At 30.1% G+C, this 23,115-nt stretch overlaps 3 protein-coding genes across 4 annotated transcripts; 2 read left to right on the top strand and 1 right to left on the bottom strand.

Moving 5' to 3' along the window:
• The first annotated feature begins 6,169 nt into the window (after positions 1 to 6,169).
• Positions 6,170 to 7,369, top strand: LOC103497965 (stress-response A/B barrel domain-containing protein At5g22580). Of its 2 annotated transcripts, none has more exons than XM_008460396.3 (2): positions 6,170 to 6,593; positions 7,075 to 7,369. In XM_008460396.3, the coding sequence occupies exons 1-2, from the start codon at positions 6,472 to 6,474 to the stop codon at positions 7,277 to 7,279; spliced, it is 327 nt and encodes a 108-aa protein (XP_008458618.1). In that variant the 5' UTR covers positions 6,170 to 6,471; the 3' UTR covers positions 7,280 to 7,369. The 2 variants fall into 2 exon arrangements, with proteins under 2 accessions (XP_008458618.1, XP_050947756.1); XM_051091799.1 differs by having other exon boundaries at positions 6,427 to 6,590.
• Positions 7,370 to 7,835: 466 nt separating this feature from the next.
• On the bottom strand, positions 7,836 to 12,042 carry LOC103497966 (probable 2-carboxy-D-arabinitol-1-phosphatase). Its single transcript, XM_008460397.3, has 10 exons — positions 11,617 to 12,042; positions 11,292 to 11,397; positions 10,962 to 11,178; positions 10,759 to 10,877; positions 10,162 to 10,257; positions 9,882 to 9,935; positions 9,713 to 9,811; positions 9,214 to 9,321; positions 8,493 to 8,869; positions 7,836 to 8,177 (listed from the first exon to the last, which is right to left on the bottom strand). Exons 1-9 carry the CDS (start codon positions 11,985 to 11,987, stop codon positions 8,495 to 8,497), a joined length of 1,545 nt encoding a protein of 514 aa, XP_008458619.2. The 5' UTR covers positions 11,988 to 12,042; the 3' UTR covers positions 7,836 to 8,177; positions 8,493 to 8,494.
• A 7,166-nt stretch (positions 12,043 to 19,208) lies between these two features.
• LOC103497967 (arogenate dehydratase 3-like) lies at positions 19,209 to 21,261 on the top strand. Its single transcript, XM_008460398.2, has one exon. It carries the CDS (start codon positions 19,533 to 19,535, stop codon positions 20,823 to 20,825), a length of 1,293 nt encoding a protein of 430 aa, XP_008458620.1. The 5' UTR covers positions 19,209 to 19,532; the 3' UTR covers positions 20,826 to 21,261.
• The last annotated feature ends 1,854 nt before the right edge of the window (positions 21,262 to 23,115 follow it).

The following is a 23,115-nucleotide window of genomic DNA, read 5'->3' as shown; positions in this document are numbered from 1 at the left end:
ACAAGAAAAATAAATGTTCTAGAAAATAAGAAATGATAAATGTAAATTACTAAAAGAAATAAAAAAAATATATCAATTACAAGTTTGAGTAAACAATAAAATAGGGTTTTGGAAATAGAGAATTTACGGTAGTTAATTAAAAACTTTTAAATAGTATTTGTTGTAGTATGATGTAGTTATGATAGTCTTGGATGGACGTTGTCCAAACAGATAGTAAATGGTAAATCAATTATTATTATGATGAAATGTTACATTATAATAACCTAATTTGTAGGCTACATCACAACAACTATTGTCATGCAATGGTTAATAATTGATCGGCCTTGATCAATATAATTGCTTTTGGATACATTAATTGTTTAAAGTAATCGATATCAAACTTATTTCATTCACAATTTGATCGATTTGGTATAAAATTATTGTCAACAAATTAATATGATTTCTATTATTAATTAATATTTAATGTATAGATATATTAACCTGCGTATGGTTCAATTTATGGAAACTCATCGATCTTTTAATAGGTTTAATTTTTCAATTCATTTATTTGTTTGTTCATTATTGTCTTCCTTGAGTTGGTGGGGGGAGATTGGTGTGGTAATAAACTTTTTTTTTTTTTTATCTCAAGATGATTAATAACTAACCATGAAAAGTGGAATAATGCTCAAATGTTGAAATTTTGATATGATATCTCTAAGTTTTTTTTAAATAACAGCCAAATGAGTTTCATAGTATTTATTTGTTATTGTGAAATTTAACGTTTACTTAAGCATATTTTCAATTAGTATACATTTTGTATTATCAATTGCGAGTTTGAGGTTCGATACTCATCCTATAATGTTATTAAAGAAAAACACATGGATAACAAATATTGTCTACATTGTCAAATTTGTATTTAGACGATATTGTCTACTCAAAACTTTAAGTTGTTTATTGGATTCGTGGAGTTCACCGACATTATACTGTTGTGCTTTTGAAGAGTATGTATGATTTTATTTCTAGTAGATGAGACCCTTTTTATGGATTGAGGCCGACTCATTCATTATTTAGCAATTGGTCGTATAAAGTTTGCTTAGTTAATTTCAATAATGAAATTCAAACTTTTGTTGACATATCTAAATATTTCGAAGAAGAGATCCATATCAACAACTCCAATTGAAGGAATAACAATTTGGTGAATGAAGTTGTTCAAAAGCCAAAAGGTATATATTGACCTTGTAATGATCTTTGCTTTTGCCTTTTATGTTTCTTTCCTAGGCTTGCAAAAATGATGTTAATTCATGATTTTATTCTCTATTTATAAGTTTAAAGTTGATTATATATACAAAATATTGAAACTATTAATAAAAATAATAAAATACATCAAACTTTCGTTAATGAATTTCATTTTTTTTTCTATATGTAACAATTTCTCTTAAGTTTTTTCTCTATTTATTCTATTTATTCATCATTTAATGAGTATTTAAACCTTTTCAAACCTATTAAATATGAAATTAAAATTTCTAAAGCCTATAAATTATAGGAAAACACCCCATCTATTAGACAAAAATTTTAAAAATAAAAAACTTACCAAAAGTTTATTCTTTTAATTATTAGAAGACCTCTTAGAGAATATTTTTTTAAATGTTAAATTACAAATTTGATATATAATAGCAAAAAGAAAGTTAGACTTTAAATGAATTGTTTGAAAAGGTATAAATGTAATAAGAATTATTAAAAAATAAATGAGCGTTGAAAAAGTGTGAACAACAAACAAAAATGAAATTATAAAACGTGAAAACGGTGACCAATAGAGTTTGATTGAAAAGTATAGGAATGAAGTAAGTTTTATATTACAAATTTAATATTTAAAACTATAGATCCTGATATGAATTTTCTAATATATTGTATTACAATCTCGTTTCGTTACGATCTACCAAATACCCTCTTAATCTCTATAACTTAGTTCTTATAATTTGATAAAACCTAATAAACAATCTCACAAACAGACCCTAATAGACTATATAAGAAAAATTAATCAAACTATTGAAAATGAATCCAAATTATAAAAACATGAATCCAAACTATTGAAAAGCTTTGGAATTTGGGCAGTAACGTTGTAATTAAAGAGGCAAATGATGGGCCATTTTGGATTTTATTGGAGCTTTTTGGGAATTGCAAGCAGCAACGAATCTGCCTCTTCACAAGAACACTGGGAGTCGTTAACTATGGAGATTTAAATTGAGAATAATACACGAATCACAATGCCTAAAATGCACAAATAAATTTTGCAAAAAAATCACCAATCAAATATGTATTCTATAAGTTACTATACTTCAAATTATTATTCAGAGAGATTTGGCTGATCTAGTTCAACTATGAAGGTGTTTGTATTAAATTTTCATCAATTGATATTTTCATTAAATTAGAAAAAAAATCACAAAATATAACATATAAGTAAAAAAATTGCAAAACATAACATATAAGTATTAAAATGTTATTAATATAAATATAATAAAAATAATAGATATGTTTATTTATTTAAAAAATAAGAAAATGTTTATTTATTGTAATAAATTTACTCTCTTTTTTTTTTTTGAATTTTATTTTTTCTTGAAATATCCATAAAAATCAGCATTTCATTGACTCTTTAATTATCAAAATTTTAAAAAATTAAAAACCTTGATATTTGCATGGATGATTGTTAACATTGTTTAAGTTGTAAAAATATTTGATGTGACGAAGCAAAAGGTTAAATTCATAAGTTTGTGAAGAACGGAACATTAATTATAGAGGCAAATGAAAATTTCTTGTTTATATATATACCTTCTGAGTTTTATTTAAAAAGTATCTAATTGTTCTTTGAATTCTCCCAAATTCAAAGATTAATTTTCTTAAAATACTTAATTATAAAACTCATATGTTCGTCTCCACTGCCCTAAGAAACTAAATTGAAATATTCCAAACAAAATGTAACTAAAAGAAGAGATGTTCAGCTCAAAGAAGGTACTTAACTAGTCCTTGACGTTGAGGAGCAAAACTTAAACCCCATGCCTTCTCAACCACTATAAATTTCATTGAACTGTAACGTACCAACCCATATGTATACGCCATTCACATCAAAACAAGAACACGTGCCCACAGCCCCACATAGATCTAAGGCAAATTTACGATAAGTTCGTGGATTCGAGTTTTTCTTAACTTTCTATGCAATTTTATATTAGTATAAATAAAATTATTTTAGCTATCAAAATCACCATATGACACAATAATGGTTCAATACTTCAATCTCTCTTAAAACGATGTTAAAGCGATAAAATTCAATCAAAACTCATATAATTTTAACATTTTTTTTCAAAAATTTACAAATAAAAGCAATAATTTAAAAAAACTAAATAGAAACTAAAATCTGAAAAAATGTTTTCCATTTATTTATCAATACAGGCCAATCTCTCGTAGTTATAAAAGTTATTGCAGACTCTTGGAGTTCAGCCGGGTCCGACCTCCCATACATTGTCTTGAATTCTTCCAAATAAAAAAGGTTAAAGCCATTACATCCCAATTAATGACTTTGTTCCTAGATATTCGATAAAGTGAATATCATTACGTAGGAAATTAGTCAAAATTACCACTCAAAAACTCTACTGTTAGCCCTAAAAAAGCATTTAAGGAAAACAGATGAATATAAAGATATCAAATACTCAGAATGAGTACAGTTGTGAAACTCCACGTGCTAATCCAACCCATATGTAATAATAAATAAGGTATAAAATTATTGTTTTTCTAGTCGTGATACTTAAGAACTTCAATCAAACAAAGAGCTACTCTACTATACCCTAACTCCTCGAGCCAAAAACTCGTTAAATCACACCAAAACAATTTAATTCGTCAAATTTTAGTAGTGTAAAGAACCAACCAAAACCTACGTTATTGTTTTGTTAGTATAATAAATATAAACCTCTATTTGAACTTACAACCTCGACAAATAATGAAAATGAAAGGTTCTCGTCAAAGTAAAAATGAATTCAAGTTTAGTGGTAATTGAAACGACCTTCCATAAAAAAGATGAAAAGTTCAATCTTCCATCTCTACGATGTTGTATTGAAAAAGAATTGTTGGCCTTTTTTTTTTTATGTTAACAATAAAATTAGTTAATTCTGAAATCCTAAAATCTTAAAATTGGATGTTCATGTTCATTGGTACGGGGGGAATATAAAATAAAGGCAAAGGCCATGTCAAATGGGAACATCTAACTTACATCATCATTTTCTCCACATATAGATTCTAAAAGATAAGCAGAAAAATACATTTTCCACTGAAATAAAGTTAATGGACAAAAGGATATGGCCACATGGTAGTGACAGAGAGAAAAAGTTGGAGTGGAAAAAATTGAAAGAGCAACAAATGGGAAAAAATGAAAGCAAAATTTTGGGCATGTGAATGTGAATCAAAACCAAAACCTGTCCACACCAGTAACCCAGTCATGTGCAAAAGCAGAGCTACCCACCATAATTGACCCAAATAACATTTAAACTTATTTCTCCTTTGGGAAGAGATATAAGCACTTTAAGATATCACAGACTTAAAACATACGTACTAAAATTATATACTTGGGTAACTAAACATATATACTGAAGAAGAATATTTGGATGCACTTATTTGCAACTTACTTAAATGCTAAATTACAAATTGTCCTACAAAAAGTTTGCTTTTTTTTTTCTTTATAAAAAATTCAAAATATATAAGCTTTTTAAATATAAAAAAATAGGTCAAGCTATTTACGGTTTATATAAAAAGATTTTACATTCCTTAATAAACGTTCTATAGTGATAGAAAATGATATAAGTCAATCATAAATAGATGGTGATAAAAGTCTATCATTGTCTATCAGTAATAGAGGTTAATAAAAGTCTATCAATAATACAATCAATGTAAAAACTGATATAAGTCTATAATATAAAAGTGGATAGTATTCTATCGATGCTTTTTTTATTTTACTATTCCTGCAAATAGTTTGACATTTTTCCATCTATGAAAAGTTTTCTATCTATAATGTTTTTTTTTTCTTTTCCATTTTGTATTTGAAAAAAAAGTGCATAGAGATGAGTGTCTCCAAATATATCTTTAAACTAAGTGCTAATAGCAGGGGTATCTTTTACGTTTATAGTGGCGTTATTTTTGAGAACTGTCAATTTAGTTCCTACATAGGTCATGTGATAGATGAAGTGTTTATGGTATCTGAAGAGCAAGTATAAAAGACACTTACAACTCAATCTTATTGCCTAAATAAAATATGAAGTAAAGACATGAGTATGAATCTTGACTAACGAAAAACTCCATTTATAATTTCTTTTCTATATATATAAACTAAAAAAATGTAGTCTTTAAAAAAAAAAGTTGTATTTTTGGATAATTAAGCTTATAAAAACGATTTTTAACTCTTACACTTAATTTTCTTTTTTTTTTTACTCACCCATGTTTTAAAAAAGCTAAGTAAATATTTGAAAATTAAAATTCAAAAAAATAAAAAAAATAAACTTATTCTTGTTTTTTAGAATTGAACAAAGAATTCAATATTTCTATGAAACTCAAAGTCAGAAAATTAGAAAGAAACTAACCTAAATTATATATATATATATATATATATATATATATATATATATATATATATATATATATATATATATATATATATATATATGAAATTGTTCTCAAACGAGCCAATAATTTTTCAAACATGAGCAGTATTTTATCATTTGTGTAAATATTATGTGATTTTTTACATTTGTATATACATAATGTATGACTAATAGATCATGAATTCATGATCATACCAAAGATATACAAGTGGAAGAGTATCTCAGTAAATTTTATTTCCTAAACAATGTATTAGATTAGAGTTTTAAATTACAGTCATGTGATCTTAGGAACAGTTTGATCATATCAAACAATAAGTGGATGAGTGAGATAGAACAGAGTATAATGAGCAGAGGCATGTTACTGCTAATCTCGTTGTCTAAACTAAAACAGTATTATGACTCGATTGCTACAAGTTAGTCATGTGATTTTGGTAGATGGTTTATATGATTTTCCACCATGAACAATCATATCGACCAGATAGGCAAAGAGATTATACATGGATCCCAAAATCAAATTGGGCGAAAAAAGAGAAAAAAAGAAAAAAAGAAAAAAGGATAACTAATTGGAAGAAGAAAAAAATAGATCCAAACAAGTGGAGGTGGAAGTTGTGGGTCTAAGTCTTATCTGATGGTGTGGCTTTTCAAATATTGAGTAAGAGATGCTGTCGAGGAAGGTAGGGGACAAGGACAACAATTCTTTTATAGTATTTGAGTCAGCAGAGAAAAGAAATGACACGTGAGCTGTGTCGGTGCATTTAAACAGTGACATCCAATCTAACGTAATGTCTTGATATGTGTGTGTGTGTGTGTATATAAGAAAGGAGGGGTCTTTGAGTTCTAGGGTGGAGCAGCCATGGGAGAAGAGTTCAAGCACTTGGTGCTCGTAAAGTTTAAGGAAGGGGCAGCGGTGGAAGAGATTCTCAAAGGCATGGAGAACCTCGTCTCTGAAGTCGAAGCTGTCAAATCCTTTGAGTGGTAATCTTTACCCACCTTTGTTAAACTATTAAAATTTTAAAACTATTCTCTTTTTTTTTTATCAATTTGTTATGCATTTTTTACCAAGGTTGGTTTAAAGTACTGGTTTCTTAGTTCTGTTGGGCGCTTTTTAGCTAAGTGTGAACACAAGAGTGAAGGGCGGGAGGGGATAATGGCACATTTTAGTTCTGAGATTAAAATATTACCCTTAAAAACAATTAAGATTTGAAGCCTCTATCTAACTTTTCCCTTAAATTTCTAAAGGGGAAGCATTATAAAAATGTTAGAAAGCTTCGCTCTTGTTGGACCCAAAATTTGAGTATTTTAATGGTGGGGATGCATAAGCTTATGACGTGATGTTGAGTGTTTTATTTGATGTAATTTAGTGATAATTTACTCATTTGTTTTCAAGATATGTTATGCGTAAAGGGTAATGAACATGAAAGGAACTAGAAAAATGAATGTTTTATGATGAAAACAGGGGACAGGAAATGGAGGGACCAGAGATGCTTACACAGGGATTCACGCATGCCTTCTTGATGACATTTGAAAACAAGGAGGCTCATACTGCGTTCGTGGGACATCCCAAGCATGTTGAATTCTCTGCGACATTCTCAGCAGCCATTGACAAGATTGTGGTGCTTGATTTCCCAGCTATCCGCGCCAAACCACCTCTACCGGCTTGAATATCAGCCAGTGCCTCTTTGTGTTGGAAATGTAAAACCCCTACATGATGAGTATTTTTATAATAGTACTACTGTTTGTTTTCCAACAAAGCTATTCTCTTTCTTCTCTCTTTTCCATTACAAAATCTGCGAGCATGAGCAGAGATGTCCATCTCGATCCATGCTTAAAAGCCATTTTTACCTGTTAAAAAAAAGAAAAAAGAAAAAAAGCAGACCAATCTCTCGACTTCATGGGAACCCAAGAAGCTAGCTCAATAAATGAAAATGGTAGAAAACCTATGGTCCATGTAGACAGCCCAACTAGATGATAGAAGATCCATGGTCCAAGTAGTTAGGCCATGTCTTTTTTTTTTCTTTTGGTCAAATTACAAACTCCTGTTAAAATTTAGTCCTATAGTTTATAATTAGAATTAAATCTTCAAAATTGCATAAAATCTTACAAATAATCTTTATAAATAATCTTTGTGAATTTTATCAAATCATAAAGACTACTTAGAAGATTCTATCAAACTACAAAGACTAAATGACTTGGAAGATCCATTGACTAAACTCTAAATTTTTCTAATTTAAAATTTTCTTTTCTAGAAATATTATTATAATTTCTGTTTTTGTCAGAGATGATTTCTGATATTTATAATTACTGATCTAAAACGTACAACACAAATACTATTCAAATAAAAGTATCAGAATATACTATTTAACTGACAAACTTACAAAACAACTAACATAATTACACTGCTCACACTCTTTTTCTTCATCCCCTCTTTGCTGTAGCCTCGAGATTCTCTCTCAAACAAACCCTAGGTTTTCTTGCATGTGGCAACTTGAGGCTTCGACATGCTGTTCCGGCGAATTCTATAGAAGTCTTGAGTTCCTTTTAGTGTTTTCTGTCCATCACCTACATCAATATTTTTAATCAGAGTTAGAAAGAATGAGATGAATGTAAAATTCTTTTTATCCCTGAACATAAACTGTGTTCAATACTGATTTTTTAAAATAAAATTTCTTCGCCAACAATAGAAAGATAACAGAACGAATTCATTCAAGATGATCTAAAACAATCTTTAGTTTCTACTTTCTAGAAAGATGCCAGAGGAATATTGATGCACTCAAAAGGCAGCACAAGAATGACAGCTATGTGCCCTACCTTTGTTTTTTTACTTCGAATCGAAGAGTATTTTAGACATATTAAATTTTAAATTTCAGCGTTTACCGTTAAAACTCTTCATCATCCACGGTAGGTCTAGTAATAGGAATTGACCATCTTCCCATATGAGCAGTGTAATTTATGCATCGAACCACACCTCTGCGACTAGGTCCATCAGGGAAGTCGAGCACACTAATACTTCCAGCATCCAGATGAAATGATCCAATCCAGTCTTTTGTGAGATTCAGGCACTGCCCCAGCAATCCTAAAAGAATGGCAGGATGACCCACCACAACAACAATCTTTTCCGGCTCCTTTTCATCAGCCATCTCATTCAATAGAGACTTCCAGGCTTCGTCACTCTGATTCCACACTTCTGTAATCACCCCATCGTTCAATTTGTTTAACCAACCAGGTTCAAAGACATTAATGTCACCTACATCCTATGGAATTAAAAGTATCAAATGTTAGAATGAAAGATTTATTGGATTGAACGGTTATGAAAATTTATAACTTTGATTGTTCATCTATAAAGAATGCAAAGAAATCAATATAACCCTTCTATATACATACAATTGATAAATTAAAATTCCCCTAGTCGGGTAAAACCCAAACGAGATAGTTGAAACATTGAAGGAGGTTAGGCATTTCCAAATTTGTTTAAAGAACTTGTTGGCTACTCGTACTATGATACTATGGTAGATATGCAATTTTTTCATCAACCTAATTACGGCATGTCACAACCTTAATTACTTTTACTTTAAAATTCCATGGACAGACATCTTGCCTGCTTAAAATGATCGGGAATATTCTCTACATCAAGTTTATTCGTCTGCTTCATCTCCACATAGCGAGGCACACAATCAGCACCCAAGCAATCTGCAGCTTCTTGTACCTACAAAGAATAAGATAGGAATACTCTTAGACTATTAAACTTATGATAGTAATCAGATAGGAAGTTTGCTATCGTATTTGGTTGTAAATGGAGGGGTAGAAAAGGAGAATGTTAGGCAATTGTGAAGTGGTTGACACTTGAGTGTGGCATCTCGATAAAGGGAGAGTTTTCAAGTATCACGAATACTTGGGGGAATTTATTGTAATTTCATTATCTTTTACATGGGTTCATCACGTCATGGTTCTCTTCTGATGTGGCATTGTTCATACTCTCTAGAGCCTCCGAGTAAAAAAAAAGGGAGGCGGAAAAGAGAAAACATTAGTAAGATGTGGTGATTCAGAACCTGTAAAAGATATATAAAAAAGAACCATGAAAGGTAATATAAGCGTACCCTGGAAATTGCTACAGCCGTCTCTACACAAGCTTTCTTGGGACTGCTTATTACAGCGGTCACTTTTAAATCAAGAAGGAGCTCTGCAACTTTCTGCGACTGTCATACATCCAGAAATATAATTATATGAGTTCCAAACCTATCTAGTGAAATAGTATGGATGCTCTACCTGTATAACCCCAAGAATGTTCATTGGCTTGTCCTCCAAGAAGGAAGAACTCGCCTGCAAGTTTGTGAGAGCTGAGTCAGAGAAATAATATTCCAAATTAAATTCCAAAAATTCGGTTCAGCAGTTATATATGCAATCTAAAACCACACAAGATCCTGATTTCACGTTCCATCAGTTATTTTCAACATTTTGGATTAACTATGCTATATAGTGAACTTACACTTTCCAGACACAACGAATTTATGAAAAGTTTCACAGAACCATCAATTAAGTACCAAACCTTATTATCCTCGGAAACTCCATGGCAAACAAGTATGATCCTTTTTGTTGCTTTCCTGCCTCCAGAACTACCAGAAGCAACAGGTGAGTTTGGGGTCTGCATCAATGAAAAGATCATGGCCCCTTAAATAAACAAAACTTATGACCAAGAAACAAGAGAGCAGCTAGTGTATGGTGAAGATTTTTCCACTTCCACATAATAATGGAACTTATGAATAACTACTGTCGGTGCAAAAAAAAAAACATCTTTTTGTCCACACAAGTTTACACTCACCGTCTCTTGCTATGAATAACTACTGTCTTCGAAAACAAAATTATTAAGCAGTTTAAACTCGATGAATTTGGCAGAAGAGGAATGCCAAACAAAACAAACATAATTTAATCTACAAATTATTAATTGTTGGCCTAGAAATAAACTATTGCCAAGAAAAAGAGGATGCAAAATAATGCAAATAAAGTGCCGTTAAGGAATATTTAAATGAATAGAAAATGGAGACAGATAAAATAATAAGAAAACAGTGAGAGAGAAACTTATCACGTGCTAAACCTGTAAAGAAAATAAGTGGGAAGTTACAAAGTTTATCATCTTTCTTCATACCTGATTTAAACGGTTTAAACAAATAATTGGAGATCCACCATCAGCATGGGGAGTGAAATCAAGAACACTAACACCACAGTTGCTCTGAAGTAAAACCCTGAAGTACTCAGATCCTAATCCTGATCAAAGTAACAGTTACACTGAACACATTCAATTCGTTACTGCAACAATAAATGCAAGCTTTAGAAAAGATGATAGAATACCAATAGCTGTGGCAACAAGAGCCTGATTGACAGCATTGTGAGCAACCACTAGAACAGACCTGCTCTCATGGGCTAGAATTCTATCCCAGCAATTTCGAGCACGAGCCCACAACTCCCTCACTGGATAGTGGCCATCAATCTGAAAATTTGCTGCATCTACCTGCCATTGACGATAAGCAGCACCAAATTTTTCCTTCCCTTCGTGCTTGAGTAGACCCTGAGTCCACCCAACCACAGCAATCATAACAAGAATGTGGAGAACGTCAATAAGATTAACCGTCAATTCTAACCTAATCAATCCATATCAAAGAAAAAATGAACGGAACTTACTTGAAATGAATATAAATCTATTTCCCTTAGTTCAGAATCCGTAAGTATCACCTCCTCACGATCACCCCATATAATCTCCGCAGTTCTTTTTGATCGAACTAAGGGGCTGGAAGTGCAATTCATCTCAGTCAAGCAAAACAAGGAGTACAAATATCAAAATGTTCACTATCGATCAATTCCAGGTCTAGACAAAGCCAAATTTCACGAAATGAAACAATATTAGGTCAATTCATGCAACAGACACAAACATATGCTTGTTTGCAATCACTTCCGAAAGTCGTCATTGCTTGACTAGAAAACGAATGGAATTAAAGAGACAAGAAACCTGCTGAAGCAGACATCAAACGCATCATCGATGAGCATTTGGCGAGAGGTCTCTGCCTGAGCCTCCCCATTCTTAGTGAGAACAGAGAAATTGGAGCTTCCTTGAATTCTACCTTCCGCATTCCATGTGCTCTGTCCATGCCTGACCAGAACCACTCTCTTGGAAGTCTTAATCGGAGGCAACGGAACCGAAGCGTAAAGCTCCGAACTAAGCTCTTTGCGGTCTGATGATGGTTCTGAGGACTTCTCGACCTCCTGAAGACTTGAAGAAGATCGGATGGTGAAGGAACTGATCGGAATTCTAACCGGGAAGTAAGCGGAGCTGAGTAGATGCAAGTGGTTAGCTGCGGGGGTAAGACTGAGGGAGAACATTGGGGAATGCTTTCTATTATCGTCGGTGGTTATTTCGCGCTACTCCTTTCTTGTTTATTTTATTTTTTATTCATTTATTGATTATTAATTTGTTTCAATAAAACAATTATCAAAAAATTTATATGGCTGTGAATATATATATTATTATCCATATCCATTTAGTTCAATCAATATTAATATCAAAATGTTGTGAAATATGAGAGAAATTATTATTTTCTTATTTGATTCTTTTACGAAGGAAGAGCAAGTTATCGAAATTAAATGGACCACGTTTGATAATATGTCTAAAAAATATTTAAGTTCGAACGCGTGATCATTTGTTCATAGGTTTCACATATGTCATTGCAATTTATTAATCACGGGTCATCTCGATCAATTAAGGCTCAAGATTGAATAACTAGAGGTAGAAGTCTTTCATCATGAGCATCTCAGAGCAATGTATGTCTGCTATCGAATAAAATAAAAGCAAAATTCTTTTATTTCGGGTCATCTCGATGCTACTAAGGCCCGAGATCCAATAACTGAACTTTCATCCTCAGGCATCTCAAGTCATAGTATGTATGAGATTGTGTATCAAAATCTACATGATTGTGTATCGTACACTTAGTGGCCAATTTATCGCATGTTGATAGGTTAATTTTGGATTTTGCATTGTTGGCATGTGTGTTTTTTCCATTTTCAAAATTATTCAGCAAATATTTTGTCGGTTTGTTATATTTTTAAAAATAACATATAATAATAAAAGCATCGTGTTTATCTAACTCATTTCTTATTTTTATTATTTAAAAATAACATATAATAATAAAAACAAATATAGATTTTTCAACATTGCAACTCAATCATGAATTCAAAATAATTAATGGCAATATGTGTTAGAACAACATCACGTGTTCTTTTTTCTTGGAAAGAAAATACCTATTCTCTTCATTTTTCAATAGTATAATTTGCGGAGTACATATCATGTGCTTTGTTTTCTATTATTATTATCATCATTCCACTTTTAAGAATGCTTATTGTCAGTCTTTGTCTTCCCCTTGATTGGGTATCTTCGTTTCTCAATGATTTCTTTTGTTATTCTTGGACTATCACACCTTTCACATTTCCCTAAAATAGTTTAAAAAATGTATCAGCTTTCCTCGATTTAGTTAGTCTTTCAAACGTAGATCCGATCTATCGACTTCAAAAACCGTTAAAAAATAATGTTACATCGTTAACTTCAATAGCATTTTTTATTAAGATTTGCATATTTATCGATGAACTTTGTCTTAGTTTTTATATATTTATTAAAAAACTTCATCTTTGTAACTCTCTAACTTAAACACAAACTTTATAACTCAGTTTAGCGCCCCTCAAATGGTTAAGTCATTTGGTAAAAGTAATGCTTCTTATCTTGCATAAGTGAGATGCTCTCACTCAATATTTTGAGGCTTTATGTTATAATAGTTGTATTTATTATTATAACTAAAACACTACCTATGTTGTTTGCTATTTTGTAACGATCATCCTTTCTCGTTTTTAGCCAATTGTGAAATAATTTACATCTCATACACATGCTATTATTATCCCGACTAAAACAATTTGTACCTTATAAACAAATTACTATGATCCACAAGCTATAATAAATTTATTAACAAGTCAAATAACTCTAAACTCAATTCTTTTCTTAATGGTTTTATGTGTATTTAATATACGTATGACTTTTAAAATGTAAAATTCAAATTCTATATACAATTAAAAAAAAACAAAAAAGTTGTTTTCAGAATTTGCACTGATCACATAATCCAAAAACAGAATCGAGGTTGTCTGCCAAATACATATACATGTTAAACTCAGTGAATTTGAAAACATAAAACATACCTCGGATTTCTTATCAAATGGGGCCTTAGGCATCCTAGGCCCAATCCTTGTTTGGTACATGTGCTTTAGAAGTCTTGGCTTCCTACCCAAGTTCTCATGGGTTTGAATAATACTTTTATATATAAAAACATTCGGAGAAAATACCTAGTTTTGCTAGAAAATTTCACTAATGTCCTAAAATAAAATTTATTATCTTGATTAGGATTTAGTATATTTTTAGGACAATTATAACTTATCATAATTATTAGTTATATAAATGATTTTTGAAATTAAATACAAAATATTTCCTTATTTACATTATATTAAATTTATTATGTAATTTATTACTCACTTACTTATGCTAATAATTAACATACAATTTTAATCATATTCAATATTACGTTATCATTTATGGTAGATTTTCAATTATTATCAAATAAAATCTCTTCTAACATGTAAATACTTTATTTATTAAATTTAACATACAATAAATCATCAATATTATTTTTATCACCACGTAAAACATCATAAATTTTCATCAACCACCAGAAGAAGTAAAGAAGAATCGGCGAGCTTCAATGTCATCACCATCATCGACATCGAGGGAACAGAAAAATATGTAAATGTGGGAGCCATCATGTAAGCCAAAATCAACGAGTGAGATTCCATCATCGCCCTAGGAGATGAGACGTTCGTGATCATCGTCGGGAATGAAGATCAAACGGTGAGAAGGGAGGTTGTGTTGGAATAATAATAAGAAGAATTATTTTATGTTTTAAAATTAATTATGTTGGAATAATAATAAGAATAAGAAATATTTAAAAAAAAATCACCGACTTTAGAGATAATTTTAAACAAATATCTCAAAATTTCATGTAATTTTTTCACATTTCCGTTCGCACGTTTTATATTTTTCTTATGCCTACATGATATACTATATATTTTTTCATATATTCTATGTTGACTGGAAACTACATAATATACTGTGCATTTTTCATATACCCTAAAAAAATTTCAAAGCATGAACTACATAGTATACTATATATTTTTCATATACCCTAAAAAAATTTCGAAGCATGAATTACATAATATACTATATATTTTTCATATACCCTTAAAATTTTCCAAAGCATGAACTAAGTAATATATTATATATTTTCATATACTTTAACAAATTTTGTATATAACCATAAACCCTTACTCACGGGAAAAATTCGAATGAGATTAACAGAGTAAGAAATAATGGACGGAGAGAGAGATCGGACGAACTGAAGAATTTTTTAACAAAATCACAAAAGAAGATTAATTATAGGGTAATTTTGATTATAATATTACCATTATATAATTAATTAAATACCATATTTATCTATGATATCTAATAAATGCAAATCTTAGTCCACTTTCCTTATTTCATTTTTTATATTTTTTAATATATTATTAATAATAAAGATGGGTAGTTTGATTTTTGGTCTCTATATTTGTGTAAGATTGAAGCTCATTGGAACATTTATGAAAAATTTGACAATATTAGGTCAAATTTGTAATAAGACATTCTATTTAGGCTATAGTTATTAAAACCCTTGTATATAAAATATGCAACATTACCTTTTTAAACTCATCGGTTACTTTTTTTCTTTTAATTTTAGAAAGATTGTCACCAACTTTCAAACACCATCTCACATGACTATTGTCAGCCAACCTTTGGCCACCATTTCCGATGATTTCACTAGCATACCTCCACTCACCAACTTTGACAAACTTCTAGTTGTCAATAGCTAACGTCGAACAAATTATTAAAAACACTTTTAATATATGACAAACCATACAAAACTTGTATACAAAAGTACTTTTACAAAAATAGTCGTCTGTTTCTATTCTAAAATTTGTTTGTTGAAGTGTTTAAATAAAAATGAATTGTTTAAAAAATATTTTTTTTTATTTATAATAAATTAGTTAACCTATTGATTTAATCATAAAAATATTTTTTAAAGACATATTCTCATTCTTAGAGTGTCTTTTTTTAAGTTTTTTTTTACATTATGTTTTTATTACTACTGAATTGTTTTCTTTTAATTATCTCATTTTTCTTATTTGTTTAAGAATAATGTTTTATGAGATTTTGTTTATTTTCTTCTATTTTCTGGAGTGAAAATCGATAGGATCTATTACAATCTCAATTATAAATCAAATATATCATTAACATACCGGAAAATATAAAGTTTATATTGCATTGCACACATCCTTGTGTATGTTTGAGTTTAATAATATTTTTCATTTTTTCGTTGATAAGATTAACTAAAAGATTTATAATCATTTTTTAAAAATTAAGATACATTAATTTGGAGTTTGTGAATTATTGTAAAAAAAAATTGATATTTTTAAATTAATTGAAGTTACAAAGTTAAAATTTTATTTTTTAAAAAATCAAAATATCAAACTAGTAAACAACAAATCAAATAAAATTATAGTTTTAGTCAAACATGTATTTCATTCTTTTAAAAACAAACATTCCTAAAAATATTTTAGTGTATTTTAAAAATATTTTTCAAGAATAATTAAAAAATATAAACTATTTACTAAATAACCACTTAAGAGCAAAAATTCAGTACACTAGATTTTAGAATAAAGTGTAAATAGTTTATTTATTTTGCCATTTTTTACCATTTATCTCCAATTTAACTATGTTAAAATTGTTAATATAGGACAATTTTAAATTGATTTAATATCTATATGATTAAATAAAAAAAAATATTTTCCAAACTTTATATTTAAATATATGCATTTAGTAGCAAGGCTTTCCTGCACTCTAAACACAGTTTTCATATTCTTAGTTACCTAAATCTCAGAGCCTTAACATCTAAACATGCATGCCTTTTAAGTTATTAGGAGAAACGTTATTCTTATCGTTATTTTACCATATACTAGTTAAAGTCACGTGCATGGTGCATGGTACGTATAATGCGTAGCTTTAGATTATAGTAACTATTGCATGTATATGTTTAAGTTTTGCTAAATTTAAAGGTACAAATTTTAAATGTAACAAAATTAGATATACATAAAAAGAAGTTACAATAATTAAATTAAAATATAAGAATTTAAATGTAAGACTTGTATATATAAATAATATTTTTCTATACGATTTGAAGGTAACTTATTGTCACCCATGAACTTGATTCAAACTTTTGTTATCTTCACTAAAATTCCTATAGATAGTACAACATAAAATTGTTCATGAGAAAACATATGAAGATATATTCAAACATTAGGAATTATGATTCGTCCTTGTGCTTTGTTAATTGTCATTTGGTCGGCTTAATGGTATTTGTGGAAGAAAAACTTGTTTTTTCAGCACTATTACCCATCGCTATTTCAGCATGTATAATATTTTTAATAAATGATCGACATACCAATCTTATCCCATTACACAATCCATTAGATATATCCAAATTTCTCAATAACAACGTTGGTAGAAAAAAATCAAGAAAGCCCTTTATATGGTAGAAAAAAAAAACGTTACAAAAATTTTTCAACTTTCAAGCTTTTAAATTTGTATTGTTAATTATAATTAATAAGATATTTAATTTGTAACTAATTTCTAAAATGTAAATGCATTTACATTCCAACCCTTCCCCATCTTATACTTTAATTCCACTAAACTTAATTATAATTAATTAAAAATGTAGTGGTTAAATGAAAAATCATTTGCATTCAACTTTTCACAGTGTTCATACTTTAATTCTACTAAAATTGATTAGAATTAATTTAAAAAATAGTGAAATATGTGTGCCTTTTATAATTATATATTACAAGAAAAAATAAAATTAAAAATAAATTTACTATAAAACCAAATAGTAATTTAGAACATAAAACTAAAGTTCATGCACGTTGAGACTTTTATATATAATAATTCTATAGATAAATTAAGAGAACTCGAAACTTTAAACTTTAAAATTAATAGAACATATTTATTTCATTTAATTATGATTGTGTTGGCTTAAACTACTAGAATTAAATTAAATGTGACTTGAGTTTGTAGATTTAGTTATAACCTACCCCCATACAATCGCCAACCAATTTTCTCTCGTCGCCACCAAATTAAATTTGTAATTAACACTCTATGACTCTTAATAATTATGTTTAATTCTTTTTCCTCTTTCTTTTTGGTTTTGTTGTATCCTTCCAAATATAGTTTAATTTGAAGTTAGCATTTCAGGGCTTTTCTTCTTCTTCTTTTTTGTTGTTTAATTTAGAAAGAAAGAAAAAGAATAATTAAAAAAAAAAAAACAAATAACCATAACTTTACCCATATAGTTTGGCCAAAAATTAATTGTATTTTAAAGTTTTGATTTTCAGCTAAGTCAACTCTATAGTTTAATTAAGTTTAGTTGGTTCTTATGGTCTCTGATTAGATTCACAAACTGTTATCAACCCATTGTAAAAAAAACATTGATATTTGACTTTGAATTTGCCAATTTTAACTTATACTTTTAAATTAATCAATTTTGGTCATAATTTAATAAAACACGTTGTGTCGTTTTACCTATTTTTCTTAATTTAATATATCAATTTCATATCATAGGCACTTTTTTATAATTTGTTTAACACATGAAAAATGAACATTCAAGAGCAATAAACTTAGTTAAGGATTAAAATGGTAACATTTGCATAAATTTATGAGTAGGATAGATAGGAACTAAAAGTTTATTATCTAAATTCATCCGATCATACAAAAAGAAAAACTTAGGTTAAAATACTATTTTGCACGTAATAGTGAATTTAATTTTAGTTTTTATATTTCTAATAAATACCAAATATAGTCTTGTTTATTTTTCATTTTTTATTAGAAAAATTGTCAAAAATAGAACATTCGACGAAAATCTAAGTATAATAAATTTTGTTTTTAGGAGTTTTGTTTTATAGTTCGTCAATTTTTTATATTTTTAAAAAAAAATCTCTTTTTATAATCTATAACATTATATACTACAAATTTCATAAAAGAAATTCACTTATTTTACTTTCTTTTAACTACAAAACATTACTAATATTCAATAAATTCAGGGAAAAAACCAACTTCATTTGAAATATATTTTAAATAAAAGAACTAAAATAGGAACAAAATAGAGAAGTTAAAAATCAACAAAATTAAAGGTTAAAATTATTAAATTTGCAATAAAAACCATTTAATATATAAATGCATGAAAGAAAGAAAGAAAATGCATAGTTGGTTGAATTATATGCATGATGTGAACAACAGAAAAAATATAGATAAAATGAGATAGATAAAATCGAAATTAACTTGGCAAAATATTAATTAAAAACAAAAGCATATTGGTATTTTAATTTTGTTTTATTCAGATTTAAAAAAGAAAAAAAATATATATATTAAATTATGTTCCATTATATAATAATTGGGGGGTGGGGGTAGGTATGAGAACGACCGATCCACCAATATGGACCCAAGAAAACAACTACTACTTTTCAATGCAGTAAACCATCAGTTCAAGAAATACCCTTTTTTTTTTTTTACCCTTTCTTTTTAAAGAAAATAATAAACTGAATGATTCCAACCCCTTTCTCTTGAGATATATATACCCTACGACCATTTCTTCTTCTTCCTCAGCTTGTGGTTCTCTTTTTCAAGTGAACACCAAGCTGAGCCTTCTTCTTCTTTCTTCTTTCTTCTTTCTTCTTCTTCTTCATTTTCTAGCTATGAAGGCTCTGAGTCCTTATTCTCCGGCGCCGTCCTTCAGTACCTTCGTTCGCCGTCCATTCTTTCCCCGTCTGTTACCGTTTCATTCCGTCGCTGTCCAATGTGCCTATGGACCTGAAACTTTCAGCGTCCAAAACGGCGTTGGCCTCTCACGAGCGGATTGGCAAAGCTCATGTGCTATTCTTGCCAGTAACGTTGTTTCTCAGCAACAATCTGCCGATAAATCTGCCGGTGGAGGCGGTGGGGGAGTTGTTGCGTCGGTTAATGGTCACAAGACGAATGTTGAGAATCTTAACCTTGTTCCGATTGGGAAAATTTCTGATACCTATCAAATAACCAAGCCGCAACCTAAGCCACTCACGATTACCGATTTCTCTCCAGCTCCGATGCACGGTGAGAAGCTTCGTGTGGCTTACCAGGGTGTTCCGGGGGCTTACTCTGAAGCCGCTGCCGGAAAGGCGTATCCTAATTGTGAGGCTATTCCTTGCGATCAATTCGAGGTGGCTTTTCAAGCGGTGGAGTTATGGATCGCTGATCGAGCGGTGCTTCCGGTTGAAAACTCGCTTGGCGGTTCGATTCATAGAAATTATGATCTCCTGCTTCGTCATCGGCTGCACATTGTTGGTGAGGTTCAATTTCCGGTTCACCACTGCCTTCTGGCTCTTCCTGGAGTCCGTAAAGAGTATTTGAGCCGGGTTATTTCTCATCCCCAAGCCCTAGCTCAATGCGAGCTTACTTTGACGAAATTAGGGCTCAATGTGACTCGAGAGGCTGTCGACGATACCGCCGGCGCGGCAGAATACATCGCAGCGAACAATCTCCTCAATACGGCGGCGATTGCGAGTGCACGCGCAGCGGAACTGTACGGTCTCCAGGTCATAGCGGATGGAATCCAGGACGATTCGAGTAACGTGACGCGATTTGTTATGCTAGCTCGAGATCCGATTATACCCCGAACAGATCGGCCGTTCAAAACCAGCATCGTCTTCGCTCACGATAAAGGAACATCCGCGCTATTCAAGGTACTTTCCGCTTTTGCCTTCCGCAACATTAGTTTGACGAAGATCGAGTCCCGGCCTCACAGAAATTGCCCTATCCGTCTCGTTGACGACGCTAACGTCGGCACTGCCAAGCATTTCGAGTACATGTTCTACGTTGATTTTGAAGCTTCCATGGCTGAAACTAGGGCACAAAACGCCCTAGCAGAAGTACAGGAGTTCACATCCTTCCTTAGAGTCTTGGGAAGTTATCCAATGGACATGACTCCGTGGTCCCCCTCCGGCGGCCATTAGCAGAACAAATCACATATCGCCGATCAAAATTTCACATAAAAGGACGGCCGGAGAGGAAGAAGAATATTCCAGATTATTGCCAAAATCCGCCTTCTATTTTGTTTTCCGTTTTTTTCGTTTCGATCTGAGCCGCCGTTTGATTGGTCCAAAAGTCTTGGCGGCAGCGTCGTTGGCGGCGGTGGTGGTTGGTAAACGCGAACAGCGGCGGTGGACGGGACTAAGAAAATTGTAAAATAAAGATATATATTTAAAATACGTATATGTATGTATGTCATGTGGATGGATTTAGATATGCGGTTGTGCTTAAAACGACGTTGATCGTGGCGTTTTGTTCGTACCGTTTGGAGGTGCTCTTTGTTCGGGATCATGTTCTTACGTGGCGTGTTGTGACTGGGTCCCGGATAATATCATTCTGACAATTTTTTTCTCTCTTGTAGATTATTCTTTTTCTTAGTGTTTTTTTTTTTTTTTAGACGAATAAAAATTAGCGTTGAGGCTATTCTTGCATTTCTTTACATCATCAGATAGTTTATCGAATTTCTATTAGATATATGTCTCACTCGATTCATTGTTCTCTACGAATCAACTTGTCTCTAAACAATTTAAAAATCAAAATACTAATTTCGTCAAACATTAATTTTACGTTACAATTGTATTTTTCTTTTTTGGAATAGAACTTATATTATGTTTTAGTTCAACTTGTTGCATTAATTTCATTTAACAATGGCTCTTTCTTCGAATAAATTAATGCATTAATTAAGATCAAATCGATTCAAGATTAACATTAATTTTTATTTTAAAATAAGCTAATTGATTAGATTATTTGTTACACAAATTTCGATATTCTTATCTTTCTATTTTAATAATATTGACAAGTATCTTTTACGATTCCTAAAAATGGGTTTACCAAAAAAAAACTTAGATTCGCGAGAGAAATTTTTTATTTCCAATTTTACCCTTCGTTTAGTAGATTTATCAGTTTTTTACTTTGATTTTATTGTAACTTTTTCTTTATTTATTTTTTAATTTGAAATTAATTATTAACAATTAGTAGGATATTAATGATTTAAACTTTTTATCTCCAATTAATTATATTATTAAAATTTCTCTAAAATCATTCACATTCCACAGTTTCGTAATAATTATTTTGTATCTGTTTTAATTTTTCAAATTTTTTTTCCTTTTCAAATCTTTTGGTAAAAATATCTCATTATTTTTCTTTTCTATTCATATTCACAAGTCACGATAAATAAAAAGTTAAGGATGTGAATAAATTAGTCTTCTAGAGCCAAGGTTACCAAAGCATATGAACCTCCATTAGATTTTTGCAATGCCAAGGAGCAAGCAATCGGCCCAATAAAAAAAATGCAAAGAAATTGATAAGGATCAAGGATGAATAACATAAAAGTGGGAGACAAGAGAGAGAACGATAAGAAGTGTCATTAAAAAAAAAAACAACAACAAAGTGGCACTAGGATGCTAAAGAACTAGGTGTTTCAAATTTTAATTATTGTTTTGTAATTAAGTATACTTTTGATGTAAAGATGTAGAATGTGCTTACCACAATAGTATATTATGAATCTTATAATTGATGGATCAAAGGGGAAATTTTGTCTTCTTTATTCGTATTATTTGAATAATATATTTTCATTCAAATTTAATTATTAACTTCAAAACAATAACTAAATATAATTTTTGGAAAATTAGTTAAACAATTATACTTCTTAAATATGGTAGAAATACATAAAATATATAGAATTAACAAAAATGTGCAAATAATAATCAAGTCGATGTCGATGTCCAAAATTTTAATCCATTTAAACAATTCGATATGTGATTGATACATAATTAAAAAATAAAAATAAAAAAAGTCCTACCCATCAATCTAAAGTTTGATCGAACAAATTGTTTCATAGTCATACTATCAAATTCTTTATCATCATTTTAACTCATTCAATTTATACATGTACATATAACAAGTCTTCACTAATAGATCTCTCAATAATGAAGCTAAAAAATGTATTTTCAAAAATCATGGATAAATAAATATAACTTCACATTATTTGTATAATTAATTACTCTCTTTTTATTTAATCAGATAAAATGAAAAATTAACTATCACATGTTACCAACTAGTCTAATATAAAAGGGAAAGAAACATGTGAGGTCGTGTCACAAGCTTTTATGAATTTATTTATTTATTATTTGTTAGGTTAACATGTTATTTTGGTATATCTACTTTTGTAATTATTCAAGATACAACCGTGTAATTTTAAATATTCAATTGTAA

The sequence above is a fragment of the Cucumis melo genome, chromosome 11 (assembly GCF_025177605.1).
Source record: "Cucumis melo cultivar AY chromosome 11, USDA_Cmelo_AY_1.0, whole genome shotgun sequence".
In the NCBI taxonomy this organism is placed as follows: domain Eukaryota; kingdom Viridiplantae; phylum Streptophyta; class Magnoliopsida; order Cucurbitales; family Cucurbitaceae; genus Cucumis; species Cucumis melo.
Note: the sequence above shows the minus strand (reverse complement) of the source record. Positions and strands in the feature narration are given on the sequence as shown.

What these genes read in the sequence shown, in the direction of transcription:
- LOC103497965 (XM_008460396.3), top strand. Translation starts at nt 6,472, where the DNA reads ATGGGAGAAGAGTTCAAGCACTTGGTGCTCGTAAAGTTTAAGGAAGGG. An exon ending in GCTGTCAAATCCTTTGAGTG is followed by an intron (nt 6,594 to 7,074) that starts GTAATCTTTACC and finishes TGATGAAAACAG; the next exon opens with GGGACAGGAAATGGAGGGAC.
- LOC103497966 (XM_008460397.3), bottom strand. Translation starts at nt 11,987, where the DNA reads ATGTTCTCCCTCAGTCTTACCCCCGCAGCTAACCACTTGCATCTACTC. An exon ending in TAGATTTATATTCATTTCAA is followed by an intron (nt 11,179 to 11,291) that starts GTAAGTTCCGTT and finishes GGGTGGACTCAG; the next exon opens with GGTCTACTCAAGCACGAAGG. An exon ending in CGGCTGTAGCAATTTCCAGG is followed by an intron (nt 9,322 to 9,712) that starts GTACGCTTATAT and finishes TATTCTTTGTAG; the next exon opens with GTACAAGAAGCTGCAGATTG.
- LOC103497967 (XM_008460398.2), top strand. Translation starts at nt 19,533, where the DNA reads ATGAAGGCTCTGAGTCCTTATTCTCCGGCGCCGTCCTTCAGTACCTTC.